This window comes from Rattus rattus, chromosome 12 (assembly GCF_011064425.1).
Source record: "Rattus rattus isolate New Zealand chromosome 12, Rrattus_CSIRO_v1, whole genome shotgun sequence".
NCBI classification, from domain to species: domain Eukaryota; kingdom Metazoa; phylum Chordata; class Mammalia; order Rodentia; family Muridae; genus Rattus; species Rattus rattus.
The window spans coordinates 63,149,815-63,175,248 of record NC_046165.1 but is presented as its reverse complement, the minus strand read 5'-3'; the positions used below and the strand labels follow the sequence as shown (position 1 = coordinate 63,175,248).

Below are 25,434 nucleotides of genomic sequence, written 5' to 3'. Positions count from 1 at the left end.
CCTAAATTCTAGTTGAAACTTTAGTTGCTTATTTTCAATATTTATTTAAAAAGTCTTTTTGTAAGTACAGAAGTTTATTTGAGAGATGGGTATAAGATTTAACAAATCATTTTATAATAAACACCTAAGAGCCATGACCACATTTAAAACCTTACTATAACTGTTTAATTTTAAGGACATTGATGGTTGATTGGTTGATTGATTGATTGAGGTCACATATGTACCATGGCGTCTGTGCAGAGGTCAGAGGACAACTTGCAGAAGTTGGTTCTCTCCCTTGGCCATGTGGGTCCCAGGAACCAAACTCAGGTTGTCAGGCTAGGCCTCCTGAGCATCCCTCCATGTGGAGAGCACAGGAAGCCTTGAGAGGACTCGCAAAGAGCAGAAGTCCTGAGTGAGAACCCAGTGCCACAGACAGGCCTATGGGAGGGCCAAAGCCCCCCGCCAGGCACGGATCTGATTAAAATGGCAGAGCCAACCTCTCTGGTTCACATCCAATGTTGACAGTGTGCAAACCCAGCAGCTGCAGCTTCCGTCCCAGATAATTGCAACCTGGGGCTTCTGCCATTACGAGACCTCCTACGTGGACAAGACAGCCTCTCCCCTGTGCAATGCAAGGAAACTTCTGAGGAGGTTGTGGTGCTGGTCCAGCAGGGGGAGCACAGCCCGTCCATCCCAGCTTTTCTGAATGTGTGTGTGTCTGTCTGTCTGTCGAGTCTTCATTCCCTCACCACCCTAGTCAGGCTTCTGAGACCAAGCTGGACCTGACACCTCGACCCTCCTTCTTAATTTTTAAATAAAGACATAATAAAATGGACTCTCCTGAGGCGTACAGCTCTAGAAGTTTTCACTCACGTATATAATTGTGCGAACCACACACACAATTAGGATTTATTCTCCCTCAAGACACCCTAAACACCCTTTTAAGGCTGCATGTTCACTGTGTTCATGATGAAATACGCATTCACTGAAGAACTTTAACTGAGAAGCACTTTCAGGAAGAGAGAAAGTCTGTGTTCCTGGGGCTGCATTCACCAAGTCTACAGTCACAAAGGGCCAGTAAACCAAAGACAACACCACAGAGATCACAGCAGCCGCCATGCTGTAAAACCTTCTGGGGTAACTCAGCTTCGCTCCCTGTGCATTCCTGGCCGCACCGGACCACTACTTTCTTTGGTGTGGGTAGCACCACACCATATTACACAGGAAGGACCATATTACAGGCTCATGCTGGGGCACTGATTCCACGTTCTGAAGCACAGCCCTGGATGACGGTCGTCACCGAGGTCACTCGCCCCTGCCGTCCTTCTCATGCATTTCACCCAAGAATTCAAAACAGGCCTCCACGATGACTGGATGGGAGTTCCCACATGGTGAAGAGGCTCAGAGCAGACGGGGCAGCAGCCTCGCAGTTGAGATACGAGTAGGGAAAGTCTAGGAAAATCCATGATTATTACTGCTTTATGGCCTGAGGCAGGAGCACTGTGTCAGTTGTGAGCAGTCCCGCTGTCCTCATCCCCCTGAACACTTGATAGACACACAAATCGTGCTATGGGGTAAACGCCTCTCCATAGATTTCATAAGGAACGCCTTAAAGAATATAGTTCTTGTCTTCTACAGTGTGATTTTTTTTTCCCTCTATAGAGTTAGAGATGGCTATGTGTCCGTTTACAGATATCTACCTCTGGTTTTTACCTGTTGCTCGTACTACCCCATAGTACGAATGCTACATCTCCTTACTGTTTCCACTGTTCAAGAATTCCACTAATGCATACTGCATGTTGGTAAAATCTATCCTGTTCTCTCCCGCTCCTCTCCTATCCCCCTCTACTTTTCCTTCCCAACTTCGTGTGCTCATAGAAGACTTTAATCTATTCTTTTACTTAAGAATGGAGGGATGGTGGATTGTAACATTTCCTCCCAATTTGTACAAAAATATAACAATTACCTCAGTTCATTTGCAGAGACCCGGGAGTTTGTGGATACACATTATGGTCCAGTCACTATCCTATTATTTTAATAGAATATAGATCAAAGACTTCTTATAATATCCCAGACTAGACAGCATGTCTGAAAAACCCAAAGTAATTTTGTGGTATCAACCTAGCACCAAATGTGGATCACTTCTTAAACGTCCATGACTGTATACACACTCACTCCTGAAAAGGTCATCTAACCTTTCATTTCTTTTTATGCTCTAGAATCAGAAAGTATTTATTGAGTACCTAATTGCATCCAATATACTTGGATGTGAATAAGGAGGCAAGAATTACAGTGTCCTATCGGTTCCTAAGTTTTTTGTGGCAAGAATGCGATGTAACGGTAAGGTAGACAATTAAGAGCATAGTGAAGTACGTGGGAACTGCAGTGTGGGGAACTGCATTGTGGGACTTACTCAGCTAAGCTAAAAGGGTGAGTCTTCGGGGAATTTTGTGTTGCGGTACAATTTAAAAAGGTTTCTTTTATCCCAAACTAGGGCTGACAGCATAGGGCTACATGGCATCCGTGGGATATTTTCATCTCAGTCAGCAAAGCCTCTCACCCGCTAAGTTCCATCCCATGTCACACTATCGATGGCTTCTCTCTGAGCCTAGCAACAATCTCTCTACCCATCTATTTCCCAAGGCAGATTGTTACCATGCCAGGCATACACATCCCAATTCTGTGGTGGGCCCAGTGTGTCCCACCACCACACACTCTCTTGAACTCAATTAAGTCGCCACATGAAAGAACACACAACACAATAACCTCTGATCCAATTAATAAGGTATAATTGCCCATCTAAATAGCACAAAATCCTGTACACATCCATCCCTTTAGAACAGTCATAACAACCTGTAAATGTGCAGAGAGGAAACTTAACATCCGCCGCCATGTTCTCTCAGCTGCTCCCCTCCTCTGGCTCTGGTCTCCTCCTTCTCTAAAACTTTTCTCCCGCCCATCCTTCCTTCTCGTCCAATGACAGGCCTCGTTCTATCCTGTACCTGCCTTCACCTGCATAATGACATCAACCTTCAATTTTGTTTAATGGAATGTGGACCGTAAACTGTGTGTGAGCTGGGTTCTGAGTTCAGGCTGATGCGACCACTCCTGAAAGGTAAAGCCGGAAGCTCAGGCAGCTTCTGTGGTGCCTGTGCCTTCTTTGTCTTCACAACATGGCTACTCAGAGGACAAATGGCACCACACCGGCTGTAACGAGAAGCCTGGTGCTGTTTGTACCATAAGACACCAGTGATCACCGGGTTTGTGCTGATGACCCCAGTGATGGGACCTGCTGCACATGGGGGGTTTATCTCTCTCCTCCAAACTCAGCCTCGAGGATAGCCTGTCCCTTTAACCAGAGGATGGCATTTCAGTCTTTTCTCTGCTTCAATCCCATCCTGGTAGCAATAACACTTAAAATCAAGACTTTCTATTTGGTTTTTAGACTGAAAGCACTAATAAACTAAAATACCCTTTACAAAGGCATACATAGATAGCCTAGGAAGAAGCCAAGGGGATAGTTGAAATCCCAGAGTGCCACATTTTTCTTTCAATCATAGTTTCTGTCCATTTGAGAGGCAAAGGAGAAGAAGAGGCAGAGAATGTATGGTGTCCACATCAGACCAACAGCATGGGATGACGGTCGGGCTAGGCATCCAACAGGCAGAGTGGAGGAGGGAAGGCCATTCTCCAGGGCCAGCACAGTCCTGGAAAATGGCATCAGATTAGTGGTAAAGGACTGCCAAATGGGGCCATCGCCCAGGTTAGTTCAGTGAAGAATCGAGAACCTAGGAAATGAGCATTCAGCTCAGGGCCTGGCGTGCGCAAAGCCCTGGGTTATGTCCCCAGCATAAAGGAAGGAAATGAAAAAGGGAAAGCGACAAGGGAGGGAAGCAGTCACTTCCTCCGTCTCTGCTCCAGGTTGCACCCCATTGTCTCCCCTTCTTACGTATGGCCTCCTGCAGGCTCTGACTAACACTGTGCCTCTCCCCTGGCCAGTATCACAGATGCCCGTTTCCAGCTAAGGCATTGCAGTGGACAAAGGAGTCTTAACGTATCCCAGTGAACAAGCCACTAAAATGTGATCTATGGACTAATTTTCATATAACTATTGCCATGAGATTTTCAAAACACAACGCCCCCCGCTTACAAGGACAAAACTCTTAGTTGTACAATATAGAACACCCTGGCATTTTAGAAATAATTTGAAGTTTGTCTTGATTTTTGTCTTTCAAGTTTAATGAAGGAGCACAGTTTGACAGAGAAATATAATTCTGACAGCTCATATGTCGTCTCTTCTATTGGATGAAGCAAACCAAAGGCCTGGCCACACACAAGGGCCTTACACTTGAGGTTACAGTGGATATAACCCAGTAGGTAGATATCATGGAGACATATTAGAATTTTGCCAACTAAGTTATTAAAAAGGAAATAAAGGTATCTGAAAGTAAAGATTTGTAACAAGGCAAAGGCATTTAGTGGCTATTATGATGACCATCTAATTGATTTTTTTTTCTTTTTCTTTTTTTTCGGAGCTGGGGACCAAACCCAGGGCCTTGAGCTTGCTACCACTGAGCTAAATCCCCAACCCCCATCTAATTGATTTTATAATTCTATGCAGAAATCATAAAAAGTTGGGATTCAATGCAGAATTTGTACAGTAATAAAACAACAAAGGTTTTATGTGATTAGGTATCCGGGTCCACAAAAATAAGAAACTAATACTTCATTAAAACCCACAAGCAAAGTATATGGGCAACAAATCATCAGTTCTAAACCAGGATGGACCACAGAACCATTCGTTATGTCAAGTGCCTTAGGAAAGAAGCAAGCTGTGGTGATCTGACTGAGTTTGCCCACCAGGTTCAGGATGTTGGATCCTTGGTCCTCGCCCAGTAGGTGGCGCTGTTAGAAGAGGTTTAGGAAATGCAGCTCTGCAGGAGAGAGTCTGTCACTGGCTTTGAGGTGCTATTAGCCTTCCTCACTGACTTCCAATTCACTCTCTATGTTTGCCGTTGAAGACGTGAGCTTCTAGTTTCCTGCTCTGGCTACCACACCTGCCTGCAGCCATGCTTCCCCACCATGATGGTGGAGTCATAGCCTTCCAGAACTATAAACCCAAATAAACTTGGTTATAGTGGTTTATCTCAGCAATAAACAAGTAACTCAGGCAGAAGCAAAGGGCGCTGAGGTAAATACTTCCTGCAAGCTTTCTCACGGGGTTGGTACAATTTGTTTTGAAACTTTTTGGTTTTTATTGTATCTCTTGTTGACTGTCACATTCTAAAACATGTCATCACACCTCCAAAGGGACACACAGTTATTGCAAAGAATCCCAGAGGATCCTCTGAGGGGCTTCAATCACATCAACATAGAGGAGGCTCTGGCTTGACATGTGCTAGAGAATGGAAGGATCTGGCTGTCCCCAGCTGCTGGTCATAGAGAGAATGGCTCGGTGCTGTTCTGGGCTCCATCATAAGATGAGGTCCATCAATGCTCAGTTCCCCACCAGAGTACTCACCGGAGAGAATGGGTCTCCATTGAAATATCTAGATTGAAAAACACATCACAGAATATAAAAATATTCTGGGTCTCAAGCTCAAGAAGATGAGTCAAGTCTTGGAGGAAATGATGCTTACGATTTGAGCTGCTTTGACTAGGCAAGCAACATCATTAAAGCCAAGGCCATCAGGAAACTTACAGTGACATTCGTGTTGGTGCATAGGATCTGAGTTACCCAGGGGCAGGAAAGGATCCTGCATTAGACCAATCAGTGCCATTGCAACACTGAGGTAGATTCAATTCCAAAGAGCTTTTGAGAGTCGAGAGTGGGATTTTAGAAGAAACACAGAGGTGATTCAGGGGGTGGGTTGCTGAGCGCTGACTTCAAATTTTCATGCACGTTGGGTGTCTTCTTCACTGAGCTGGACTTCCATGCCAAACACACAGACACTTTTGACTTTTTGAGACAGTCTCATGTTGTCTAGGGTGTCCTTCGACTATACACCTGATTACTTTGAGCTCCAGATCCTCCAGCCTCTCCCACTATGTTCTGGGATTACACGTGTGCACCACCATGCCTGTGTCAACTGTAGCATCTGCATGCCCTCCCAGGATCACCATACATTCACCAAAGCCCGGGGGCAGCTGCATATCTTCATTCTTTTCTGAGTTTTCAATTCTCTCCCAATTATGCCAACTTAGGTTAAAATAAAAATCGTCAGGATGTTATCTAATTCATTCCCAAGCTCCCGGTAAAGAATTACCAACTGCTTAATGACACTTATCTGAGGAAATGCCATAGAGGCTTAAAAGTGTTTTACTCTGCTGCCCAGTGATAGATTCTGAACTGCACAGTTCTCAGTTGCTACACAGTAACGGAAATTAGTTTCAAACCCTTGAAGAATGAATCCACCTGGAGTTTGCAGCCTTTCAGAAAGGGCAATGTCACCCATTACAACAATAGAGGGCAGCAAAAAACAACTAGCCAACAGAATAATTTATAGAAATATGAACTTACTGACACAGCATTATATTCTGTTTTGATTATTTATATCCCTTTCCCAAATACAAATGCTCTCCAGATTTAATTTTCAAGGTCAATATAGTTAGATCAGCACCATTTATCTTATTTTGTTATAGTTACATTCATTAAGTGCTATAAAATAGTCATGAATGAGAAAATGTCTGTGACTATAAAGTTTTCAAAGTTTGTGTGGGTGCAGGAGCTGAAAATCAGGGCCACAGACACGCAGGCAAGCTCTGTACCACTGAACTACAAGCCTAGGTGCACGCTGATTGTTGTAATGTCCATTTCCCCAGTTAGTTTATCTTTTATAACAACTACGGTGCAGTCCTCTAGCACCTCAGTGCTCAGCGTCAGTTGTTACATTTCCCAAGCATTTGCAGTCAACAGTAATTGTGTGCACTGGTGTTCCATGACATTTTAGTTCTAAGGGCTGAATGTGTGAGATGCTGTGATCTGAGTCCTTCAAAAGGCAGAAGCTGGGCTCAGCCTCACCGGGCTCCATTCACTTCTCGGTTATAGTGCTCGAGTCTCCTGTAATTCTGTCCTTTTCCATTGTCAGTACTCTGTTACCCTTTTGTGACTTCATTCTGATAGGTTTTTTGTCACCTTGAAACAACAGAGTTGGGCTGGCTCAGTGGTTAAGAGCACTGACTGCTCTTCCAGAGGTCCTGAGTTCAATTCCCAGCAACCACATGGTGGCTCACAACCATCTGTAATGGGATCTGATGCCCTTTCTGGTGTGTCTGAAGACAGCAACAATATACTTATATATAATAAATAGAAACAACAGAGTTTTCTGAGAAGAGAGAACCTCAATTGAGAAAATGGTTCCATTGGATGGAGCTGTAGGTGAGCTTGTGAGGTATTTTCTTAATCAGTGACTGATAGGGGAGGCCCCAGCCCATTGTGGGCAGGAGGAGCCCTGAAAAGTATAAGAAAATGGGCTGAACAGCCATGAAGAGCAAGCCAGTGAGCAGCCCTCCTCCCCAGCCTTCGCATCAGCTCCTGCCTCTCAGTTCCTCCTTTGGGCTCCTGCCCTGACTTTCCTCAGTGGCAGAGTGTGATCTGAGAACTGTGAGCTGCTTTTGGTTATGGTATTCTATGACAGCAATAGTTTAATCACTAATTAAGCTGTCTTTCTCCTGATTTCCCTTGAGTTTGTCTTAGTATTATGGATTTTTTTTAATTAGTCTTACTCTGTAGCTCTAGCTTGTCTTGAGTTCTTGACTCTCCGGGCTTGCAACATTGGGATTATTGACCCACATCACCATGCTAGAAAGATCTCCAGGTGTGATATGTTAAGTCTGAAAGTGCCACATGGAGACCATCACCCATCAATTGGCAAGAGTGTTTTTATTTCACAGAAGCAAGACGCCGCATGCAGAGATCAGCCACTTACAAAACTGGCAACAACTCCAGTCAAAGGCATTTAGGCCTTTGTCTAGGGAACTAGGGGGACTTTAACCAGGTTTAGGTCATCTAAAACTTCATCGGTGGGTGCCGGGGATGTTACAGGGCTTGGTTTCTGATTGGCATGCATTCAGGTGGTCAGTGGACTGCATTCCTGTGTCATGAACATTCAACCACAGGATGAGATACCCAAGCCATATAATGCTGCCCAGCACAGATGGCCCATCCTGAGATAAGACGTTTCCCATTCTTGTGGTTCTCTTCAGGCTGTTCTCTGAATGGGGGATTTGATGGCCTTGTTCCTGGAATTTATGGTCTGTTCCTGGAGCTGGTGGCCTACAGCCTAGTTCCTGGGACTGATAATTTAGGGGGCTTTTATGGTCAGTTCCTGGAATGGAATGGCTTTCCTTTTGAAGTCTTTTGCTACTTCACAACTGTAATTTTGCTACTGCCGTGAACTATAAATAAATATAAATACCAGTGTTTTCAGACGGTCTTAGGTGACCCCTTTGAAAGGGCTGTTTGACCCCCAAAGGGGTCTCAACCCAGAGGTTGAGAACTGCTGCTTTTGTATTCTTGTGAATCCAGGTTTCCCTGCGCTGCTCCACCACCCTTCCTCCAGCACTGGGCCCTCCAGGCAAACCTCGGCTGACTCATTCCTGGGGTCTGCACTCTGTCCTACAGTTCTACCAGGTCTCGTTTGCCTCTGTCGTCCTTTATTGCTTAGGTTTGTAACTTGTTTCTGCAACAGTGATTGTGAGTGACATGTCTAAATTAGGTCATCTTGTCAAGACTGACTTGGCTTCTTGGGGTCTTCTGTGGTTCTATGTAGATAAATGACTTGAACAGAAATGACCACCAAAGGCCCATATGCTAGTGGTACTATTTGAAATTATTAGGGTTAGAAAGTGTAGCCTTGTTGTCGCTGGGTGTAGGCTGTAAAAAGTCCATGCTAGGCCCAGTTTCCTCCCCCATTCCCTCTCTCCCTGCTACCTGCTGATCTGAATGTAGAACTCTCAGCTTCTTTTCCAGTATGTCTGCCTGTCTGCCGCCGTGCTCCCCACCATGGTGATAATGAACTAAGCCTCTGAAACAGTAAGCCAGCTCAAGTTAAATACTTCCCTTTGTAAGTTTGACATGGTCACAATGTCTCTTCACAGCAATAGGACACCACTAAGACAGATTGTATTTTTTTTTTTTTTTTTTTTTTTTTTTGATTTTTTTCCGAGCTGGGGACCGAACCCGGGCCATGCGCTTCCTAGGTAAGCGCTCTACCACTGAGCTAAATCCCAGCGTATTTTTCTATTTCTATAAACAATGCATGAGAGTTTTGACATGGTTACATTGATTCTGGGAATAACTTTGGGAATATTTCTGGGAATAATATATGCATAGTAAGTACAATTATATACAAATATAATACAAATATACAATATTTGTATGAGTATATTGCATATACAATATAATACAAATACAAATGTAATAAATATATCTAAGAATGCTCCTCAAGTATATTTTAAATCCGTGAGTAATTACCAGAATGTGTAGAAGTGCAGGTGTTTATTACGTGAAGACAGTGATGGTAGCTATTGGCTTAAACCATGACGTGACAGAAACAAGGGCACAGAAAACGTAGGGTTCATGAAGTGCACTTCAAACTAAACCTCAGATGATAGCTGTCATTCTTGGGAAGACTCTGGGCACACATCGCATCCCAGCTGCCTGAGAAACACATACTAAACTGTGATGTTCCTCATATTTTTATTTCAGTGGATCTATCTTGCCAAATTGATGTATCGTATATTAAATGGTAACACCATCCCAGAATGCACCAAACAAGGGCTTCTTGTGACATAGCTTAATGGTAGAGCACTTGCCTAACATGCAAAAGGTCTTGTGTTCAATTCCCAGCACCACGAAATAAACAAAATGTACACAGAATATCAAGGCAAATAAAGTTGTGCAATTATTTTTAACATATGGGGATATTTAGATTAAGATAGATTCTGTAAGACTGATGGCGTGTTATTTACTAAATCTGTTGTGAATATTGAAGTTTTTGCACACACATTTCTGTGCATCAGAACAGAGTGCTGAAAACATGCAAATATTACATTCCTCTGGCTTGGGCATGGTTAAGTGTGTCCTCCAAGGCAGTGCATGTGGGTCAAATGATTCTTTCACAGGAGTCATCTAAAACCATTGGAAATGTCAGATATTTACATTATGATTCATAACAGTGGTAAAATTACCATTATGAAGTAGCAACAAAAATAATTGTATGGTTGGGGATTTCCATAGATAGCATGTGTATTAAAGAGTTGCAGCATTCGGAACGTTGAGAACCACTGCTCCTGTGTTGGCAGTTTGCTCACTGGGGTAGTAGCTTTCTGGACTTCTGAGAGGTCATGAAGGCCCTGGGGTCAATGGCAGCTTGCACTTGAATCTGAGCTGTCTGGGGGCCCAGTTAGCTCTCAGGTGAAGGTTGTGGTAAAATCCCCAGCTAGGCCCCACCCAGGCTTTCGTGTTTTCTGCCGATTGGATTCCTCCTGAATGTGCAATCTTGCACTCCCACCAGGCGTCAGAGTTGAGCCTAAGTCCTTAAACCTCCAAAATCATGAGCTGAACAAGCAAGCCTCTCTCTGGATTAAGTCACTGGCTCTAAAGGGGACATCTCTATGAACTCCCTACCCCAAAGGCTCAGGGCACATCAGCACGAAGGACGAAGAAAGAGAGTAAGAGCGGGAGGGAGGGCTCAGGGAAAGCTCTTGGGCATGGCCTACTGGGTGCACTCCAGAACTCATGGTAGCTGTGGTTATCTGTACAAGACCAAGACAGCCAAACCTCTGGCATAGACAGGTGGACGATCTCTGGGCCACAACCCTTACTGTGTAGCCAGACAATGGATAACTGCAGAAGAAGAATCATTCTTCTCAGAGGATGTGGTCAGGTAGGTAGGTGTCGAATGCTCCAGTGGAGGGCCGCATCCCTGCACTTATGGCCAGCACTAATTGGATTTACTGAGTAATAAAAATAATGACGTGAAATTGGGAGTTGGATCTGTTAGAGAGATATGGAGAGAATTATAGGAGGGGATAGGGATAAATATGATCATATTTTAATGTATACATATTTAATGTATAGATTATCAAGAATAAAAGAAAATTAAATGAAAATCCTCTTCTTTAAAAACAAATAAACACTTGCCTCAGGTATTTCATTACAGTCATTTAATTTAGATGAGAGCAGGCATTGCAAATGCTAAACTATAGGACTGATGACATTAGGAAAATCCAGTCCTACAGATTGTAATCTGTAAATGACCACTAAGACATCTTGACAGAATCAACCACAAATTCAAAATTAGAAGTTTTCTACCCCATAGAGATAATGACTAATGGAAAATACAGCGCAATAAATAAAATAATCAATGCAATAATTTACAATGAGTCAGAGAAAGCAATACTCACTGGAGAAAACCACATCACTCTCAGAATCCAGATGGTGAGAGCGAGATTCACGACGAGGATGGTGAGCAGGAGAAGAACAAATAGGTACAGACAGCGCTTCCTCCATCCGTAAATGCCGATCTTGTAGACATGCTGGTTCTCGGGCCGCTCTATGTGAGTCCCCTCCGTGACCGTGGTGTACTGTTCTCGCACCATCCTCTAGGGAGGGGGGGAGGGAGGGCAGAGGGCTTAGTTGTCAGTACTGATATATCGTGAGTCCAGAAAACAATTTTACCCCAGACCAGAGACCAGGTATGATGTATACACTTGTAATCCCAGAGCTCTGGGGGTTGGGGGTGGGGGAGAGCAGGAGTTCAAGGAGAGTCCTTGGTTACACAGTGAACTCAAGGTCAGCTACATAAGTCTCTGTCTCAAAGGAAGAACAAAGAAGAGAGAGAGAGGGGTATTATTACGTTGAAACATGTCATACTGTTTCAACCACAAGAAGATACTTAATTTGTCACTTAAGATAATTTAAATGAGACCAATTCACTTAAAATCCAGTGGCCATGTTTTCAGATTTTAATCAATTTCGCACACATGCATGTGCACACTCATGTACACACAAACATACACACGCACACACACACAAACGCTATGGCTTCCAAACCTCTGCCGAGCTGAACTTAACATCAAAGCATTAACCTTTAAGCCAAGTTATCAAATAGGAATTAAAATCAAGTCAGCAACCACATATTTTTTAACCTAATTACCTGGTTTGATTCTGAATAGTTAAATTATATCTTCTCTCAACTAAATTACAAAATTTTTGCCAGAACTGAATTCCAAACAGTAAGACACAGGAGGGTCTGGATTTTCTTTTACGGGCATGTGGAGATGTGTTCCAGGGGAGTTGTGCATAGGTGGTGGCCGTGTCCCGAGGACACTCCACAGGCACACTGTACTCACGGGCCCTTCTGGAGAGAGGGGTGGGGACATGCCTTGCCTTGTGGTCCTCACCTTCGCAACCATATCTCTCATATAAGTGACAGCGTAGGCCCACTTCCTGAGTCCAACCCATGTGCTGCACACCACCCTTCAGGGGCTTGGAGACACCTCTGCTCCTGCCTCATCTGAGCTGCATTTACCTGAACCATTTCCCTTGGCTGAAGAACGTGCCTGTTGTTAAATTTGTACCAGTTGTACTATTTGTATATGGTTTTGGGTTGTTTTGTTTTTTGAGACAAGACTCCCTCTGTGGACTAGAATTCTCTCTGGCCCTGGTTGTCTTCAAATTTGTGACAGTCCTCTGACCTCTGCTTCCCGAGTGCTGGGATTACAGCCATGAACCATTGCACCCCATTCCTATTATTAGCCCCAAGTTTTATAATCGCCTCTTTAATGTTTTTGCCTAACTTGTTACCCGCTGATGTCATATTGAAAAGACCTTTCTCCAGGGGCTGGAGAGATGGCTCAGTGATTAGCAGCACTCACTGTTCTTCCTGAGTTCAATTCCCAGTCCCCACGGGGAAGTTCACAATTGGCTGATTCCCTCTTCTGGTATAGATGTAAATGCAGACAAAGTACCCAATATATAAACAGTATAAACAAACAAACAAGCAGATTAATAAATCTTTTTTAAACAAGTTTAGCTCTCCTTTAAAGAAAAGAAAAGACCTTCCTCCCGAGAAGTGTGAGTTGAATGACCAGGTAGCATACAATATTAATAGTTTTACTAATTGAGCTGATTTTGTTGTTTGTACTGACACCAAATGCCTGTGAAAAGGACCTGAGAAATTGAGACAATGGGCACCACTGGGCAGAACGCCAGTTCCCCGGGGCTTTGAGGTCTTACAAAGTGAAACTCGTGTTGGCAAGAGATCGTGCTGACCTGAAAACACAGAGCGCTCTGTGATCTATTTATAACCTTGTACACAGTAACAGAGGGAGTGAATATTCTGGAATTCCTACTTATATTCAGTGGCATGGAAATAACTCTGTGTTTAATATGGATATATTGAACAAAATTTAATTTTATAAACTAGTTTTAAATAAGATATGTTAGCAGTAAAAGTTATACTCCCTGTTAACTATCCTTCAAAGTGTGCTGATGTTAACTTTTAAATGCATTGCTCAAATATAAATATCAGGGGTTTTGGTTGGGTTTTTTTTGTTTGTTTGTTTGTTTTTGTTTTGGTTTGGTTTGGTTTTTTGGTTGGTTGGTTTGGATTTTCAAGACAGGGTTTCTCAGTGTAGGTTTGGCTTCCCTAGAACTCATTCTGTAGACCAGGCTGGCATCAAACTCACAGAGATCCACCTGCCTCTACCTCCCAAGTGCTGAGATTAAAGGCGTGAGCCACCACTGCCTGCCCTAATTATCAGTATTTTTACAATTTGAACATTAGATATAAATCATTAGCGTTTCTACATAAACAGCAGCTTTCCTTCACTTTTACATTCATAGCTCTCTATTTGCTGTGTAAGCAAAACAATCTTACAGGTAAGTGTTCTATCTTACACATGTTTGATTTCATTTCATATGTAGAAGAGTCTTGCCTGATGTATGTCTGAGTATTTATGTGTACTCAGTGCACCCTGGAGGCCAGAAGAGGGTGTTGGATGTTCTAGAACAGGAGTTACAAATGCTTGTGTGTGCTGGGAAGTAAACCCAGATTCTCTGGAAGAGCAGCAAATGCTCTTAACCACCGAGCTATCACTCCAGCCTCATCTCTGATTCTTGTTATACAGGCAAACGATTGAATGTATCGCCCATTCTATCTTGCTAAATAAAGGCTGGCCAATGGCATTCTGTATTTCAACCAGTACCTACTTACTTGTCTGCTCAAGACAAGTCACTTCCAGGAGCTGGGCAACCAAGATGACTAACACAGGAGTCATGCTCCAAAGGAGTTACTATCACATGATCTTAAAAGCAGCCAGGTGTGAGGATGTACGCTGACAATTCTATCGCTTAGCCCCTCAGACAGTAGGGACTTGAGTTCAAGGTCAGATTGAGATACACAGCCAGTCTTTCAAACAAACAAAAAACAAAACACCAAAACATAAGGGGGAGGTATAGGCATAATTTTCTCTCAACTGTGGAGAGCTCTTGGTGCTGCTTCTAAGATATTGGCAAGAATTTGACATTGGGCCCCAAGCACTTTCAGCTTTGTTGACTGCAACACACTCTCTCTCTTGAGCTGGCTCCTCTCCCTGTCAGAACAGATCTCCTCAGCAGGTATCCCCCAGCTCTGGCATCTCCAACATTTTGGGGTCTCCAAGGTAACCCAGGCTCCACGTGCACAGCTTCACACAATGGCCTTCCTGGGCCTCCATACAGGGACTCTGATGACACATGCCGGAGCTCAAGGCTTTCCCTAGCTGCAGGAGGAGATTCTGTAACCCCTTTCTTCTGCCTTTGATGCTAAAGCCAGAACCACATGGCCAAAACTGCCAAGCTCTGCTGCTTGCTGGGGCTGCAACACAGCCCCCTCATTGATTACGACTCCACCAGCTTTCTGGTCTTGATGGCTCCCTTCACTGCCTAAGCTTGACTGTCCTGGAACTTAACTCTATAGACCCAGCTGGCCTTGAACGCAAAGATCCACCTGCTTCTGCCTACAGAGTGCTAGGATTAAGGGCGTTAATTCCTTTCCACAAATTAGAAGCTTATCTGGGTGGGATCTTGCCTTGAGGTCACCACTCCCTTCATTCCACTTAACATTAGGAATTCCTTTAATCTGTTTATCTCCTTGAACCCAGGATTATAGCTCCAATCCATTTCCTGGTGCCCCTTTTCTCCTCAAAGTGAACATTTTCTATTTTTCCTTACTCAGTTTGCTCCTTTTCACTATAGATCTGCACAAGAGTGACCACTAAGAACCACGTGACAGAGTCAATACTAGGCTCTTTTTGAGATTTCTTCTGCCAATGAAATTAATCTCAAATTCTTCAATTCGGTCTCAAAGCAGACTTTTGGTCAAGGGCAGAAAGCAGCCACATTCTTGGCCAGAATATCACATTTTGCTCCTCTGAAACCTCGTGAGGCAGGCCCCCACAGTTCAACTCCCTCTCAGCACCACAGCCTTGCATGTTCCTACTGGGATCACCCATTAAACCCCACTTAAAGCATTCATCTGCTTTTCTAGTCCAAAGTCCCAGTGTCCACATTCATCCAAAGTACAGCCGGGCCTATCAGAGAACGCCCCAGTCCCTGGTACCAACTTTCATATTAGTTACAATTTTTATGCTGTGAAGAGACACCATAGCCACAACAACTCTTATAAAGAAAGGCATTTAGTTGGGGCTGGCTTACAGTGTCGAAGGTTTAGCCCATTATCTTCATGGCAGGAAGCATGGCAGCACACAGGCAGACATGGGGTTGAAGAAGGAGCTGACAGTTCTACATCTGGATTTGCAGACAGCAGGAAGTGACCCATGAGCCACTGGCCTGGCTTGAGCGTCTGAGACCTCAAAGCCCACCACCTAGTGACACACTTCCTCTAAGAAAGCCACACTGACTCCAAGTCCACCTCCTAAAGTGCCACTGGTGACAGGCCTGTAGGGGCCATTATTATTCAAATCACCACAATTCGTAAGGGTTTGTTGTTTTTTGTGGTTCCTGGTTCTGCCTCTCCTCCAAGAATGCGTAAATGCTGCCTGTACATCAGCTTGGAGAGGTCCACTTCACAGGGTGAAGTCCACTGAACAGTTGAGGTCTGCCCCTTCCCTCCTGAGTGTCAGACAGACTAGAAGGGGGAATCAGAATCCAAGACAAATGTGTGGTTCCAAGTCTTCTGCTTTTCCCTTCTCAGAGTGCCCAGGCATCACTGCACACCAGGCTGAAAGAGTCTGGAACAGGCAGGATTCTGGTCCGGTTGGAGTGAGTGCTGGGGGATGTCGGGGAGGGAGAAGGCCTTCTCCAAAATTCGTAGTGTGACAGCTCTTTTAGGTGAAGGCTTTTTCTGAACATCTTTAATGAAGCAGCTCTCTGAGGTGATCTTAGCTTGTGGTGTATTTCTTTATTCAGGCTTGGTTTGAATGCATACACTTCATTTGGGGTGAACCAAGGTTATATAGCTTTGAGGGAGGGATGAGACTATCCAGGGAGGGAGAAAGTCATTGGCTGAAGGCTAAGGCTACTGAGATGACTCATTTGCATGGGGAAGAATTCCAGGTGCTGTGCTATGTGACTGACTACCTATGATCTCCTGGTTGGGATCTGTGCTCTGAGGCACGCATGACAACAGGGAGGGAGTTCCACTCCTGCTGGTCTCCTGTTTTGAGATTTCTGGGGTTTGGACCTGTTCCACCTTGCCAGTTCTGTGCAAATTCCTTTTGAGGCACGGTCCACGTGCCCCACCTCTTGTTTGTTTGTTCATTTGTTTGTTTGTTTTTTCTTTTTTTTCTTTTTTTCGAAGCTGGGGACTAAACCCAGGGCCTTGCGCTTGCTAGGCAAGCGCTCTACCACTGAACTAAATCCCCAACCATTTGTTTGTTTTTTAATCAACTTGACACAACTTGACATCTGGGAATCAGGAAATTCAGCTGAGAAAATGCCTCATCCGATTGGCCTATAGGAAGGCCTGCGGGGACATTTCTTGACTAACGATTGATGTGAGAAAGCTTAGCGCACCATGGGCAGATCATCTCTGGGTATCAACAAGCTGACCTGAGCCTGGAGAGCAAGCCAATAATCAGAACTTCTCCATGGCTTCTGCTTCAGTTCCTGTCTCCAGGTTCCTGCCTTAAGGATCTGCCCTGACTTGCCCCAGCGAGGGAGTGTGATTAGGACCTCTGTGCCAAATAAATATTTTTGTTGTATCGCGGCAACAGAAAGTGCCTTATTACTTTTCTATTGCTGAACACACTTTGACCAAGGCAACTTGTAGAAGAAAGATTTATTTGGGGCTCACAGTTTTAGAGGATTAGAGTCCTTGACCAAGAGAGCTGGGGGCATGGCAGCAGGCCTGTAGCCAATGGCCCTGAGGCAGTGACTAAGAGCTTACGACTTGAGGTAACACCATGAGGTAGAGAGAGAGAGAGAGAGACATACTGGTAATGGTGAGGATTTTTAAAACCTCAAAGCCCATCTCCAGTGACACACCTCCTCCATAAAGCTACACCTTTTCATCCTTCCCAAATATCTATATCTGAAGGTAGATCTTTGAAACTAGCACAGACACAGAGCGTGGTAGCTGGGGTAGGAGAATGGCAGGTATGTGGTTAGTCTGTGAGCTTGTCTAAAGCTGTCATTTCTCCTGATCCCTATTGCTCGATCCAGACAAGGCTGAAGTATGACTATGTACCCCAAGTGTGTCTCCTGTCTTGGGGCACCTGCCATCCTCCTCTCATGGATTCATGGGACTGAGCCATAAATATGCTCATGTACACACACACACACACACACACACACACACACACACAGTACTTTTCATAGTGGAATAAATAATATGAATTTACTTTTGTCATCATCCCAAATTCATGACCATATTTCAATGACCAAATAGTTATAGAGATATCTGTTCCATTTTTACATTAGTCACTCTGCCTGGCACACCTAAATACAGCAAGGCTGCTGGGTCATCTCTGGACTCTCTCCAAGCTGTCTGGTTATAAAAGCAGCACCTTGTTATACATGTACACAAGTGACACCGGGAACCCGTATGCCTGCTCACAAACACCCACATTAAAAGGTCATGCAAGGGGTTGGGGGTTTAGCTGAGTGGTAGAGCGCTTGCCTAGCAAGCGCAAGGCCCTGGGAAGAGCAAGGTCCCCAGCTCCGGAAAAAAAGAAAAAGAAAAAAAAAAAAAAAAGGTCATGCAACTGTTCTTGCTTTTTTAACAGTGGTATTGACTTTTAAAATAAGATGGCAGGTTTTAGTTGTTTTTTTGTTTGTTTGCTTGTTTGTTTTAAGAAAAATAAAGTCCTTGAGAAGTATACCAAAGCAGCAGAACCCAGCACTCGGCCCCTGACAGACATGAGCGGAAGTCTCTTCAGAAGGGACGAATGGAAGGACCAGAGATCCAGCTGACGGCCCTACCATCTTCAGCTTAGAACACATTTATCCACTTTGTTCACTTCAGCTACGGGCTCATTCTAAAACACAGTGGTATGTTTACAAAAGTAAGCAATTCGAATTCCCTCCTTCTCTCGGGCTTTTGTCCCGTCTTTTATTCAGCACACTCAGAAACCTGAAGCTTTTACTGTGGAAGCAGGTAGTGCTTGACCGAGGGTCATCATCAGCACCAAGAGGCTGAGCTGGCGGAAACAACACGGCACAGCCAACAGCTAAGAACAGCGCTCAAGTTGTCACAGGGAGCACTGTGTGTTAAAAGGCTGTAATGAAGACAGTGGCATGTGGCCTCCTTAGCCTTACAACCAAGAGTCGCTTGGTACCAACTTGGCCGACATTCCTAGCATGGTTATAACAAGCATCAGTCACTGACTTACCACATATACATCAGGTGGGACAGGAAAGTTGTAAGTGGCTATAGTGGCTGGTGACAAAATGCTGTGAGCAACTGCTGACACAACTGCTTAAACACAACATGTCTGCATCAGGCAGCAGTGGGAGCCTGCAGCTCAGTGCTTCCTTCTGTGGAGTGATAGCGAATGCCTACTGTTTGCTTGTTTTTTTGAGTCGTTGTAAAGGGTGCTTAACTTTCCCGTGTCAGGTGACTGTGGGCACCTTCTGTTTCCCTCTTGGTGTTGTTGCGGGAGTCTGGGTGTGGTGGCTGAAAGACTCAACACTTTCGTGGTTCTTTCTGCGAATGCAAGCTAGATGACTATGGCTTTCTTCTGTGTGATATCAGAGTAGCCACCTACTCTTCCTAATAAGTTACGGGAGATTCCCAGATTTTCTTCTGCATCATATTATAGCCAGCGCCTACTATAGTCTGTGACAATATATACAATATTTGCCTGTGACTTCTGTATACAATAGCTGGAGATGTGAGTACCTACTCTCCTCTTGTCTACACTCTGAAGACTCTACCTCAGCTCTTTGTGATGTGGTCCTACTGTCTGCCACGTGAGCCCATCTCCAGCATCACTGTTGTGTGACAGAGGGTGATCAATTTGGGTGTATTGTCAGTCTAGACATAGAGACTACAACTGGGAAGGCATGACATCCAAGAAAGCCACTATCTCTCAAATATTCCAAAACTTGATGCAAACACCCAATGGATCACCTGACCCCTAGACACTAATCACACCTCATCATCAAAGGAAGTCACGGCAGGAGCTGAAGCAGGAGCCCAGAGGCAGGAACTCAAACAGGAGCATGGAGGAAAGCTGACTACTGGCCTGCTCCTCATGGCTTATTCAGCCTGCTCTCTCATACCATCCAGAACCGCCATCCCAGGGGTGGCATCACGCACAGTGAGCTGGGCCCTCCCACATAAACCATTAATAAAGAAAACATCCTTCAGACATATCCACAGCTAATCCAATAGAGGCAATTTGTCAGTAGAGGAGTCTTCTTCCCAGGTGACTCTAGCTTGTCAAGTTGACAAAAGATACAATCAATCACTATTCAAACCTATAGTGGTAGCATCATGTTGATTAGAACAGTGATTATAAACCCCACTGCTTAGACCTCTGCCACTGCCCATCACCTGTCACCTACATCCACACCGTGTTTGCCTGTGCCAAGCTTGCCCACACCCCTACTCTGATCCAAGCCGGACCCAGAGTTGCATGTAGACCAATTTCTGCATCAGTGTTGTCTCAACCAGAGACTAGGACTGGAGAGGGCTCTACAGTATTTAATGGGGCCCAGAATGCTCTGTGTCAGCTGACCGGAAGGGAGTTCCAGGCCAGTGTAATCAACAGAGATGTTGATACTGATGCCAAATTCATTGGTGTGGGCACTGCCACAATAGGAGTTGCTGGTTCTGGTGCTGGTATTGGGAGTCTTTGGCAGTCTTAGCATTGGTTTTGCCAGAGACCCTTGACTGAAGCTGTTCTCAGACACTCTCCTGGGATTTGCCTTGTCTGAAGCTATGGGTATCTTTTGTTTGATGGTTGTGTTCTTGATCTTGTTTCCCAAGTAACAGAAGTTACTGCCTGACATGTTGGCATTCATAGTCATGGATGTGATTCTGTGTATCTTGCTGTGATTCTGAGGAGTGTAGCACTGGTGTCATGGAAATGCATGTTATTTCCAAAGTCATTTCATTAAAGATGAAAATTTTAAATTAAAAAAACCCAGCTATTTAAAAAAAGAAAGAAAGATCACAAATGTTTGGTGAAAATGTGGAGAAGCTAGCGCTCTTTTATAGCATGGGTGGAATGTAAATTAGCATAGAAATTAGGCCTAAAAAATATGCAGTTTCCTCAGAAAGTTAAAAACAGAACATCCATGTGACCCTGCAACCCCATTACAGGGTCCATATGCAGGAGAACTGTATTGACTGGTTTTATGTGTCAACTTGACACAAGCTGGAGTTATCACAGAAAAAGGAGTCTCAGTTGTGGAAATGCCTCCATGAGATCCAGCTGTAAGGCATTTTCTCAATTAGTGATCAAGCTAGGAGGGCCCAGCCCATTGTACGTAGTGCTGTCCCTGGGCTGGTGGTCTTGAGTTCTATAAGAAAGCAAGCTGAGCAAGCCAGGGGGAGCAAGCCAGTAAGTGACATCCCTCCATGGCCTCTGCATCAGCTCCTGCTTCCTGACCTGCTTGAGTTCCAGTCCTGACTTCCTTTGGTGATGAACAGCAATGCAGAAGTGTAAGCTGAATAAACCCTTTCCTCCCCAGCTTGCTTCTTGGTCATGATGTTTGTGCAGGAATAGAAACCCTGACTAAGACAAGAACTAAGATCAATGGAATGTTGGTGAGTGACAGAGACTATGCAGCATGTGTAAATATAATGGAATGTTCTTCAGCCTCAAAAAAGGACAAACTCCTGTTGCTTGTGACATGACAATTTTTAAGTGGGATAAGCCAGGCACAGAAAGCCAGGCACCACATGACTTTACTTGTATAGAACAGAAAGAGCTGGGCATGGTGGTACACCCTTCAATCCCAGCTCTCAGGAGGCAGAGGTGGGCAGATCTCTGTGAGTTCAAGGCAGCCTGGTCTACATAGTGAGTTCTAGGACAGGCCAAAATACATAGTAAGACCCTGTCTGGGGAGGGGGTTGGGGGGAGGTATTTCATAGAAGTTAAGAGTAGAATGTTGGTTTCCAGGGTTTGGGAAAGTTGAGGTAGGGAGGGATGAAGAGAGGCCGATCAACAGGTGCTAAGTTACTTTTGGGAGAAATAGCATTTTATGGTCTATCTCACGGTAGGTTAAAAATGATTTTCATTGTCAGGTTGACTGGATTTAGAATCACCTAAGAGACACACCTTTGGGTGAGGGTACCTCTAGAGAAGTTTAACTGGGAGAATATTCATTCTGCATGGTAGGAACTTAGATCTTGGCTGAATAAAGGGTGGGGCCAACTAAGCACCAACTCTCACCTTCCCTGTTCATGACTGTAAGTGCAATGGTTGACCAGTTGTCTCTGCTCCTGTAGCCATGCCTTCTCCACAATGATAAACTATATTTCTTCTAACCATGAGCTAAATAGACCTTTCCTTCCTCGAGTTGCCCTTGGTCTGATTTTTCTCATAGCAACAAGCATATTATTATCTGCAGCTTTAAAGATGCATCATATGTTTCAAGATAACCAGAAGCTAAAATTTGGAATGTTATCACTACAAAGCATGTGTCATTCCAAAAATAATGGATATCTTAATCGTCCTGATTTCATGTATAGACATTAAAATATTATACCCTACCCTGCAACTATGTGTTAATCAAAAGAAAAGACTTTCCAATATCAATTTACTTCATGAAGTTATCAATTTAGTTTTTAAGTGCATTTGTGTTTTGCCTGCACATATGCCTGTTTACCCCTACAGGCCAGCTGACTTACACGTTTTGAGGGAGATTGAGAGAAGTATGGCAGCCTTTATAAAGTCACCCACTATTGCGGTGTCTTTGTACAGCTTGGGTACCAGAACCCTGATTTTGGGCAATGAGGGAATGAAGAAAGGACAGACACATGGACACAGAAAAGCTGGCACTGGGTGGTCTGATGGAGAAGCCCCAGGAGCCCAGTGTGTTTATTATATGCATTTGAACGGGGGCGGGGTCATTGCATACAGCTGAATCACGGTGAGGTGGGGTTATGACATCCAGACAAACAGGAGTTACTATAGACAGCTGAGAGGGATTCAGGCATAGCTAATAGCAGCAGGAACAGTTGGGGAGCAGGCAGGGGAAGCTATGGTGGCTATTTTCCTCACTCGGTATCAATGCCCACGAAGAGGAACGCTTTGTCATCACTCTGGGAGCAGCCCTGGTGGGGCCTTGCCATTTCCCTTAGGTCTAAGGCATCGGGGGCCTTGACATGGCTGGGCCCTTATCAGGCAATACTCATTTATTCAGAACGTTACTCATCCCCATCTCCCACCTCTTCTGTTCTCCCAACCAGCATCTGTATAGCTGGATCCTTCCCTGGCCCAGTGGCAAGGCCCTAAAGTTCTCTGGTCCCACATTTGACATTTCTTCCTACAGATGCCTTTTAATTTTTTTCATGTTATATGGTAGAGAATTTTCTTGGAAAAACTCTACAGGAATAATTTGTACTTTGTAAGGAATTTAGCTTAATGACCTGAGGTCATTAAGGGGTCAGGTGTCCTATGTCTATATATCATTTATCTGTCTGTCTGTCTGTCTGTCTGTCTGTCTAAGTTTCAAACCTAGGACAAAAGGCTGAGGTGTCTTCTATTTAAAATATCAAATTGAATCTACCTGCCAGGTTCTCCCAGCACCCCTCAGTCCCTACCCATTACATGGTATGGCTGACATACCCCACCCTCGACCCTGAACTCTCCAGCCTGGGCTAGCCTTCCCCTAGAAGCTCTTCCCTATATAATCCAGGTTACCTGCCCATTTTGTGCCTTTGACCTCCTGGTTGATGCACCTGGTTTCTCTTTCTCCCCCTTTTCCCTCCCCTATCCCTGTTTCACGTGGCTCAGGGTCATGACCTCTCTGGACTCTCCCAGATGTGTTTGCCTCTGCCTCTGCTCTCCCCTTTCTGGACAATGAACTTTCTCCTCCGCCATACCTAGGAGCAGTCGCGCCCTTTCCTCCTCTTTTTATTTCTTTTTTGACGTTGCTGTTGTTCCTTCACTGCCATCACCTACTTATTTGTGAACCCAGGACTTCACATATGCTAGGCGAACACGGTGCCACAGAACCATACTTCAAGCCACAGGAAGTGTCATTTTATAGGACAAGATAGAAAGGTATCATTTTCCCTATTTAACTGCCATCTTTGTCAAGGTCACTTGGGAACGTGACAGTCTTCAGAATCATAGATGTAACCAGCATAAGAAACTATTTCTCTTTGGCTTTGGAAAGAAAATTTCAAACCATTCTCGAGTCCACTAAATTAACCCCACTTGAACAACTAGTTTCGAAATTCTCCAAGTGGACTTCCTTGTATCTAGATGTTTCTAAGAAGCAAAGGGTAAATAGGCTTTTGTAGTTCCTGCAACCCAGACTCGCCCCATCCTGGGGGTGAATCTTTCAGCCAGTCCAGTTGGTCTTTCGCTGGCCTTTCATCATTCCTTTAAAAGTAACTCATATTTTCCAAGCACCACACGGTAACTTAGTAACACAAAGAAATCACCCGAGTTTGAGCACTCGACAGTCACCCCCAGGATGGCTGTCCTCAGTGCTTACCACTTTCTTTTCTCCAAATCTTGAGAGGGAAACAGTCCCAGAGCAGTTGGGGAGCTGGCTTGACAGTTGGCTCTTGTGTTATTTATTCCCAGTTACAAAACACCTCAACCTTTGGTCTCTTTTCATCCGTCAGTGTCTCCAAGAAAACCACACCAAGTCTGAAGCACCAGACTGAGTCTATCAGAGAGGTTTGAGTGGAGTTGAACATGATTTTCCAGAGTGTACCTTCTCTGATTATCAGTCAACATCCCATAATACAGTCATTGGTCAAGACAAGTGTGTAAATGCCATCAACGTGTCCTGCTAAATGCATAGCACAGGAAACTCTGGGACAACTTGCACAGGTAAAATGTGAGGGAGACTGGATTTTGTTAATAACTAAAATATAGTTGAGATCCTCAACTTATCCAGCATTATTTTAGATTATCAACCATTATGCCATCCGTGAAGGAAAAACTAAGAAAGCCTGTGCCTACCTGACTTACAAGTTACATGCTAATTCTATAAAATCCAAGTGGAAACTGATTACTCACCTCAGCCACTCAGAAACCACACTGATGAATTATCCCGATGAGGGCCTGAGCTCTGTGGAGGTGGAGAGATTTAAACTCCCATTTTGTGTAGGGCAAGACAGACAGTGAGTTCCCGGCCTCTCCAACGAGAAAAGGCTCTTTGGCTCAGGTTTCTGCCCCTCCTGTAGCAACAGGCGAATCTAAATTTACCCAGTGACTTCAATTGTTCAGACTCTCTTAAAACTGGGAACCAATTCCAGCCGGCAGCCTCGGGTGTGCCAAATAACAAGCCAGAGCCACTGGGGCAAAGCCAGCACCCCAACATGTAAACCCTGGGCCACTTCCTGAGAAGCTTTGGGCCATCTTTGGTGAATTCTAATGTCAAGCCTCACCACAATGACTTAGAACTCACACGCAGCACTCAGAACTGGGGCTTCACTGCTTTATGGGTTCCCTGTCCTTACCCAGAGACAGAAAACTATCCGACAACAGAAGGTCTGTCTTTGGAAACACTTTAAGCCCCACCCTAAGTAAGAAACTGTATTATTCGAGAAGGATCTTGCACATGGTTACTAACAAGAAACAGAAGGTACATAAACATTACATATTAAAATGATGACAGCTTTTAATAATGTATCAGTTTAACACATTATGTGAATGTAACCATCTGATGCTGAATGTCTTTAAAAAGATACTTAGATCATTTAATTTTTATCAGGCATAATATATCAACTTTTTGAATCAATCATCTTTTATTTTGAGTTCTTTTCATGCTGTCTGGAAGCATGAATTAAAATGGACTAAATTACACAA

The 25,434-nt window shown here is 44.3% G+C and overlaps 1 protein-coding gene and 1 pseudogene across 1 annotated transcript in view; one reads left to right on the top strand and one right to left on the bottom strand.

The window, feature by feature from the left end:
* The window catches only part of Sgcg (sarcoglycan gamma), a 29,538-nt gene extending 17,949 nt beyond the window's left edge, over nt 1-11,589 (bottom strand). The window contains exon 1 of the mRNA XM_032917677.1: nt 11,392-11,589. Coding sequence (XP_032773568.1) covers nt 11,392-11,586 — 195 coding nt within the window. The 5' untranslated portion in view covers nt 11,587-11,589. The remainder of the gene's footprint in view (nt 1-11,391) is intronic.
* A 5,991-nt stretch (nt 11,590-17,580) lies between these two features.
* On the top strand, nt 17,581-20,426 carry LOC116913187 (annotated as a pseudogene).
* The last annotated feature ends 5,008 nt before the right edge of the window (nt 20,427-25,434 follow it).